Source organism: Malus domestica, chromosome 12 (assembly GCF_042453785.1).
Source record: "Malus domestica chromosome 12, GDT2T_hap1".
In the NCBI taxonomy this organism is placed as follows: domain Eukaryota; kingdom Viridiplantae; phylum Streptophyta; class Magnoliopsida; order Rosales; family Rosaceae; genus Malus; species Malus domestica.
Window position 1 is genome coordinate 2991522 of NC_091672.1, and position 7858 is coordinate 2999379.

The 7858-nt window shown below is 46.2% G+C and overlaps 2 protein-coding genes across 2 annotated transcripts; both read right to left on the minus strand.

The window, feature by feature from the left end:
• Positions 1-2828: 2828 nt before the first annotated feature.
• Positions 2829-4049, minus strand: LOC139190108 (uncharacterized). The gene is made up of 2 exons (XM_070809875.1): positions 3476-4049; positions 2829-2977 (listed from the first exon to the last, which is right to left on the minus strand). Exons 1-2 carry the CDS (start codon positions 4047-4049, stop codon positions 2829-2831), a joined length of 723 nt encoding a protein of 240 aa, XP_070665976.1.
• Positions 4050-6923: 2874 nt separating this feature from the next.
• Positions 6924-7526, minus strand: LOC139190109 (uncharacterized). Its single transcript, XM_070809876.1, has one exon. It carries the CDS (start codon positions 7524-7526, stop codon positions 6924-6926), a length of 603 nt encoding a protein of 200 aa, XP_070665977.1.
• Positions 7527-7858: the final 332 nt, after the last annotated feature.

Here is a 7858-nt window from a genome sequence, read left to right on the forward strand (position 1 = left end):
CGATGGCTCGTCCTATCACTGTGATGGAGCCTACTATCAATGAAGGTGGGAAAAAGAAACATTCCCCGCCTGCTCAAGAGATGCCTGCTGAGAAGAAAACGAAGACTGCTCGCGGGGATTCTCCGGCTGCTCCCAAGATTGTGATTGACCTGACTTCCTCTAAGGGCGAGAAAGAACGAACTGCTACATTTGTGCCGGTAACGCCTATTGTTTCGAAGGCTGCTAGCTCGATTGCTGAAAAAATTGCTCAGCGTAAAAGTTCTTCCGTGCCTTTGGTATCGAAGTTTATGCCGAAGCATCCGTCCGGGACTAAGCCTGGCTTACCTTTGAAGAGGCTTGCTACTATGAAGAGTGATAAGGTGCCCCTGTCTGCTAAAGTGGCGCTAAAAACTGTTTCTTCCGCTACTGCAACCAACTCGTCTGCTGATAAGAATGAAGCTGCTCGTTTAGGCAGGCTTGAAGAATCCGCCAAGGCCGTTTCTGGGGAAGCTGCTAAGATTTGTGCGCTTTTGAAACCAGGTCTTCTTGAAGACATGGATGTATGTGCCAAGTTTGTCCATGGCGTCAAAGAGATTGTTGGTCCGAGTCTTTTTGCAAAGCACACACCCGAGTATAAGAAGACTGCTCTGCTAGCCATGATGCAGAAAACAACAATTCTGGCAGCCGAGTCTATGTTCCTTGACCAAGAGGACACCAAGGCTGCTAAAGAGATGGCAAGAACTATGGCTGCCGAAGCTTACTCATCGGCCGAAAAAATCAAGAAATTGGAATCTGAGCTTGCTGCTTTGAATGAATCTAATACTTCTGCCCCCACTCCTCTGCAGCTTGAGGCCGCTCGCCAGGAGATCATGGATTTGAAGACTAGGCTTGATGCAATCCAAATAAAAAATGAAAGCGCAGAGAAGGAAATCGAGCGTTACATACCTCAGATTCAAGATCTTGAGCGTTCCATATCTGAATTTCGATCTGTTGCTTATGCAAAGGATGAAGAATTGATTGCTACTTATAACCAAGCGATCCACTTCAAAAAGGTTGTTGACAGGCTTGAGCCTCAAGTGTCGGAACTTCAAGGTGTTTTGAAGACCAACGACAATCTGAAGAAGGAAATTGAGGAGTTGCAGTGGGTTCGTGCTTGCCTGCTTGAGGAGAATTAGCAGTTGAAGAGTGAGAAGGATGGTTTCGAGGCTTCGCTTATTCAGAACCAAGCCGATTTCTACAAGTTGGGCTATGTAAATCATCTCTATGGGCGGCCGTCTGACTTTGAGTTTTCCGGTAAAGACTTCGAGACCTTCTCTATTTCTCCAGAAGACTTGCTCGATTTTACCTTTGAGTCTTCTATCGGTGAAATAGTTGGAGGAGTTGATACCCAGGCTGGAGCAGTCGAGGGTAAAGATTCGGAGGATGCCGCTGCTGAAAACACCAAGGCTGTTGAAGGTGTAACGACCGAGCAGTTGGGAGATGTCCAAGCTACTGAAGAGTAGTTTTCTAGGTAGCTTTTAGGATTTCCTTTTCTTTCCTTTGTTGCTTTTGCTTGAACTCCTTCGGTATTTGCTTGTTGTTTATCAATTTTGCTATAAAATTTAATAAACTTGCTTCTTTTGCTTTTCCCAACCTTGCTTTTTTTATTTTTTTATTTTTTTTTTTACCCTAACCTTTAGACCTTATAAGCCAGTGGCAGGCGTGCTACTTTTCTATAAGCAGACAAGCCCACATAGCCTATGCAGCCGTAGGTGTTGATGTAGAACTTTTGCAAAGCTATTAACCATAGGGTTGGCAGCCGGATGCCTTACTTACAGAAGCAGACGAATCCGCGTAACCACTTGGCTATTCAACCTTGGCTCTTTCCAATTCCGTAGGTTGTTTAGCAAGTATCACAACACTTTAGGACTTGGTGTAGGTTATTCTGCGTTTGACAGAGGTGAAGCTTATCGACTACGTAGCATGTCGGCAGTGGATAAAATCTTTGTGTGTGCACGCTAACTTGTTTAAACTTTCACAATAATGTGTGGTTGCATAAGTCTAGCGTGGTTCTACTGCTCGAAGGGCAAGCCGTAGGTAGTCTTCTGGAAATCTGTAGGCTACCTTAGTGCACTCGGTAGCAGCTTTAGGTTTCCAGGGCAGCCACCCATTGGGTGTGCTGCATAATGTGCCCCCTCCGTTTCTAGGGCCCGGTTCCCTGCGGATTAAGCTGATAGACCCATAATCCTTCAACTAGCTAAGCCTTGAAACAGACCATTGTGGCTACTTCTAGGAATCCCGGCGCAAGCCATCATGCACCTAGTTATACTAGGGCAGCCAAGCTCATCCACGTCTGGATATTCGGAGTGTTATGTTTATCCTCCCGCCTTGGAGAGGACAGTTGGTCCCTCGGGGGGGGGGTGCAATCTTCTTTTGAAGTATAGAAAGAAATAAGTTGTTGTAGACATATAATAAAGCCAAGTTACAAATTACTTCTGAATTCTTTATTGAAAAATAAAATGAGCAAATAACTTGGTTGCAAAAAACTGCATGATGATTGGATAGTCCTCGGTTTACGAGGTGGTGCCCGTTGAGTTGCTCGAGTCTTCGGGTCTTGATATAGTGTGAAGTCACACATGGTATTTCCTCAAATTGTAAGCATTCCATTGCTTCTCGATCTCTTTATCATTCATGGTAGCAAGAGTATAACTACCCTTGCCGCCTACTCTGTTGATCTTGTAAGGACCCTTCCAGATGGGGTCCATTTTTTTCGAGCCTTCTCCGCGGGCAGTGATGAAGGCCTTTCTTAGGACTAGGTCTCCGGGTTGGAATTGCCGGATCTTGGCCTTTTTATTGTAGCTGGAAATGAGCTACTGCTGGTAGGCTGCGATGCGGGTGATGGTTTGTTCGCACCTTTCTTCTGCCAGATCTAAATCTGTGGCCATCTCTTTACTGTTCTGCTCAACGCTTGGTAATAGAGTGTTGATGCTTGGCACGATGATGTTAGGAGGAATGATTGCTTCCGAACCAAACGCCAAAGAGAAAGGAGTTTCACCGGTTGCTCGTCTTTTGGTGGTGCGATATGCCCACAAACATCTCGGAAGCTCATCTGGCCATTTTCCTTTTTTGTCGGTGAGGGATTTCTTGAGACAGTCGAGGATCGTCTTGTTGGATGCTTCGGCCTGCCCATTGCCTTGAGGATATCTTGGTGTGGACATGTGTTGTTTGATGCCGTATTTTTGGAAGAACTTTGCCAAATCTTTTCCCACAAATTGAGGGCCGTTGTCAGTGACGAAGGACTGAGGGATGCCAAATCGGCAAATGATGTTCCTCCATATAAAGCGCTCTATGTCCGTCTGAGTCGTGGTCGTCATGGGTTCTGCTTCTACCCATTTGGTGAAATAGTCGGTTGCCACGATCATCATGCATCTGCCCCCCGTGGCAGGCGGCATAGGTCCTACCAGGTCGATTGCCCATTGCATGAATGGCCAATGACTCGTTTGCGGGTGTAGCTCACTAGCGGGTAGTGCTGGTACTGGTTTGTAGCGTTGGCAGCGGTCGCACTTTTGTACTAATTCCTTAGCATCTTGGTGCATGGTAGGCCAGTAATAGCCTGCGTTAAGAGCCTTTTGGGCTAAGGATCGGCCTCCAGAGTGATTCCCACAAACGCCTTCGTGGATTGAGCTTAGAACCTTCAAGTCATCGGGAGGTGCTAGGCAGCGGAGATGTGGTCCGGTGTAGGATATTCGGACGAGAATGCCATTCCACATATAGTAGTGTGCAGACTTAATTTGGAGCTTCCTTGACTCCAATCTTTCTGTGGGTAATGTGCCGTTGACCAAGTAGTCTATAATTGAACTTTGCCAAGTGGGAGTTACACTGACCTGTGACACTTCGGCTATCGGCTCCATTTCTATGCTTGGCTTGTCTAGATATTCCACCAGAATGGAGCGTTTAAATTGGTGGTCAAGGGCGGAGCCTAAACCAGCTAGTGCATCTGCATGTGCATTGTCTTCCCGTGGAACTTGAGTGAGAGTGTAAGTCTGAAATGCCTCAAGCTGCTGGCGTACTTTCTCTAGGTATTGTGCCATCCTTGGGTGTTTTGCCGTGTATTCCCCAGTAGCCTGGTTGGTGATTAGTTAGGAATCAGAATGAATTGCGAGTTTCTTCACCGCCAAGTCTTTTGCCATTCGGAGGCCTGCTAGTAGAGCCTCGTACTCTGCTTCGTTATTGGATGCTTTGAAACCTAGAGTGATCGCCTGCTCAAGCATTGAGCCATCTGGAGTAACAAGAACTACACCTGCTCCCGAGCCTTTATAGTTGGATGCTCCGTCGACATGCAAGTTCCAGAAATCTTTAGTGGATGGAGTAAGTGTGGCTAAGGTACTTTCGGCTGCTTCTGGGGCGTCGTTGGGCCGCACTGCTGCGTTGCCTAGGCTAGGTGTGAATTCCGCTACGAAGTCTGCCAAGGCTTGGGCCTTTATCGCTGTGCGAGGTCGGAAAACTAAACCATATTGACTAAGTTCCAATGCTCATTTCATCACTCGTTGAGAAGCGTCTGGACCATGTAATATTGATTGTAAGGGATATTGAGTCATAACAATGACTGTATGAGCTTGAAAGTATGGTCTGAGCTTCCGAACCGCAACAACTAACGCCAAAATTAATTTTTTGATCTTCGGATATCTTGTTTCCGCATCGAGAAGAGCTTTAGAAGTGTAGAATACCGGCAGTTGGGCCCCCAGCTCTTATCGTATGAGAGCAGAGCTCATTGCTGCCTCAGAAACTGCCAAATAAATGTATAAATCCTCCGCTGCTTCCGGCTTGGATAGTAAGGGAGGTGATGTGAGATAATTCTTCAAGTCTTGGAAAGCTTTTTCGCATTCTTCATCCCATTTGTCTCTTTGTGCCCTCTTAATAGCTTTGAAAAAGCGTTTGCATCGATCGGTGGATCGTGAGAGGCAGCGATTAATGGCGGCTGCTCGTCCAGTCAAGCTTTGGATCTCCTTCAAGGTAGTTGGAGATTTCATCTCTATGATTGCTTGGATTTGCTTGGGATGTGCTTCAATTCCTCGTTGGGTTACTAAGTACCCTAGAAATCGGCCTGAAGATACTTCAAACGTGCACTTGGTGGGGTTGAGCTTCATCTTGTACCTTCTAAGGATATTGAAAGTTTCTGCTAAATTGCGAATGTGATCTGATCGTTGCTTGCCCTTTACCATGATATCGTTGACATAGACCTCCATGGTTACCCCAATTTGCTTTTTGAACATCATATTTACTAGCCTTTGGTAAGTGGCTCTCGCGTTCTTGAGGCCAAAGGGCATGACCTTGTAGCAGTAAGTGCCTCGCTCTATCACGAACGCAGTTTTCTCTTTGTCGGGCTCATGCATGGCTATTTGGTTGTAGCCAGAGTATGCGTCTAAGAAACTAAGCAACTGGTTTCCAGAAGTTGAATCTACTAATAGATCAATCCGGGGGATATGATAATGGTCTTTTGGGCATGCTTTCTTGAGGTCGGTGTAGTCTACGCAAACCCTCCATTTGCCTTTCTCTTTCTTCATAACTAGTACGACATTAGCAAGCCATGCCGAATGTGCTACCTCTTCTATGAATTCGGCCTTCAATAGTTTGTCGATTTCTGCCTCGATGATCGCTACTCGTTCGGGTGTGAAATGTCTTCTTTTTTGAATTACCGGTTTAGCAGTTGGATCGACGTGCAGCTTGTGGCAGGCCACTTTGGGATCAATATCGGGCATGTCGGATGGTGACCATGCGAAGATATCTTAGTTTTTCGTAAGGAAAATTATGAGTTCTTCCTTCTCGTTTGGGCTTAGTCGTGAGCCAATTTTAGCCGTCTTTTCTGGCTGCTGGGGATCAAGAATGATGTCTTCGACGTCCTCTTCGGGTTTCCATCCTATCTTGTGTGCTTGGGCGCCATCTTTTCGATCCACCTACTGTAATTGCTATTTGGTAATTTCTTTACCCTTTTGGACTTCGGTAATTTCTACGGGGGTAAAGGTCTTCTTTTTTTATTCTTTTAACATTTGCACAGTGCATCGTCGAGATGAAACCTGGTCAGACTTGATCTCTCCGACTCCTCCTCCTGGGATGCAAAATCGGATTTTTTGATACTTGACGGAAGTGACGACATCCAGCTTGATCAACCAAGGTCTCCCAAGAATCCCATTGTAGGGAGATGGGTCACTTACGATTGTGAATGTTTGCTTTGAGACGACTGGCGATGTTTTTACGTCAAGTGTGATTGTACTTTCCAGGCCCATCTTCTGAATGACCGAAAGTTGAAGTAGGTTGACTGCACTTCCATTGTCAACCATCATCCTGTCGACTATAGCATGGGCTAGTTGGACAGATACTACTAACGCATCGTCGTGTGGGAAGTCGACTCCTTCTGCATCCTGCTCCGTGAAGCCAATGATAGGTCAAGGTTGGGTATCGACTGCTTGAACTTGTGAGATTAGTAAAGCCTGCTGGATCTTCCTCTTTTTGGAGTTATTAGTGGCCCCTAAGTGCTCGGATTCAGCGAAAATGCCATTGATTTGAATCGTCTTAGTTGCTGGCTCCTCATCTCCGTTTGCATTCCTTTTTAGCTGCTCAGCTGGCTTGTCAAAATATCTATCAACTTTGCCTTCTTTCACGAGTTTCTCTAGGTAGTTCTTCCAAGTGTAGCAGTCGTTGGTTGTGTGACCAGGACCTCGGTGGAATGCGCAATACTTGGTGTGGTCCAACTTGGAAGTATCTCTTTTTGACTGTTTCAGCAACTTGAACCATGGTTCATTCTTGATGTCACGAAGGATCTGATGAATCGGAATTGAGAACTTAGAATAGTTATTGGTCATCGGGCCTTCTTTGGTCGTGGGTCGGTCCCTGCGCTTGACCTCCTGCCTGCCCTTGTTGGGTTGCTTTTCATCCTTCTTTTGAGCAGCTGCTAACTCTTTTTGAGGCTATTCGGGAGCCTTTTCTGCTTGTCGAGCCTCGTCCCAAAGTGCATGCTTCTCTGCCAGAGCAAAGGAATCTGCTAGAGTTAGGTTTTCTTTCATGATCATTTCTCCAAACAGTGGGTGGTCTGCTGGTAGTCCTTTTTGGAAGGCTGCACTTGCTATCGAGTTGTCGCATCCGATGATCTTCGCCTTCTCTGCTTTGAATCTCTTCACGTAATCGCGAAGTGACTCTTTTGGGTTTTTCTTTACGTTGAACAGGTGATCGGACTTTTTCTTGATCGAACGATAAGATGAGTATTCTTTGGTGAAAACCAAGGAAAGATCATCAAAATTCTGGATGAATCGTGCCGGCAAGGTATGAAACCAATCTTGTGCCTCGCCTTGTAAAGTAGTGGCGAATATTTTGCACATAAGGGCGTCATTATTCCGATAAAGGACCATCGCACTTCGGTAATGCTTCAAGTGTCTTTCGGGATGTCCATCTCCTTTGAAAGATGTGAAGTGCGGCATGCTAAACTTGCGCGGAGGCTCTGCCTGCTCGATCTCATCCGTGAAAGGTGACCTGCTTATGTTGGTCATATTTCGCCTTAGTGCTTCATCAACCATTTCGTTGCGTCAAAAATCACGCATCCGTTCATTGAAAAGCCTTTCTACCTCTTCTTGGATCTGTTTTTGTTGGGGTAGCGGAGTCTTCGGCTGCCCTTGGTCTTTATCTACCGGTCTAGGCTGCTCTTCTTCTCGCTCGGCTCGTCTATGCCATGGCTGCAATGTATGAGATAGATTTCTAGCAGGCGAGGGATTTCTTTGTAGGCTACCGGTGGAACTAGAGCCGGATTGAACGATTGTTTCCTTCCGTTTGTCAGGCTGCCCGCTCCGATGTAATGTGGAGGATACTCTTTGTGAGCCTAATCGCGAATGAATGCTTTGCCTGGAAGGCT

Excerpts from the sequence above, each read along its gene's own strand:
- LOC139190108 (XM_070809875.1), bottom strand. The coding sequence starts at position 4,049 with ATGGCACAATACCTAGAGAAAGTACGCCAGCAGCTTGAGGCATTTCAG. Across the intron at positions 2,978-3,475 it reads AGTACCAGCACTACCCGCTA|CAATCATTCCTCCTAACATC; the intron begins GTGAGCTACACC and ends TTGGTTCGGAAG.
- LOC139190109 (XM_070809876.1), bottom strand. The coding sequence starts at position 7,526 with ATGGTTGATGAAGCACTAAGGCGAAATATGACCAACATAAGCAGGTCA.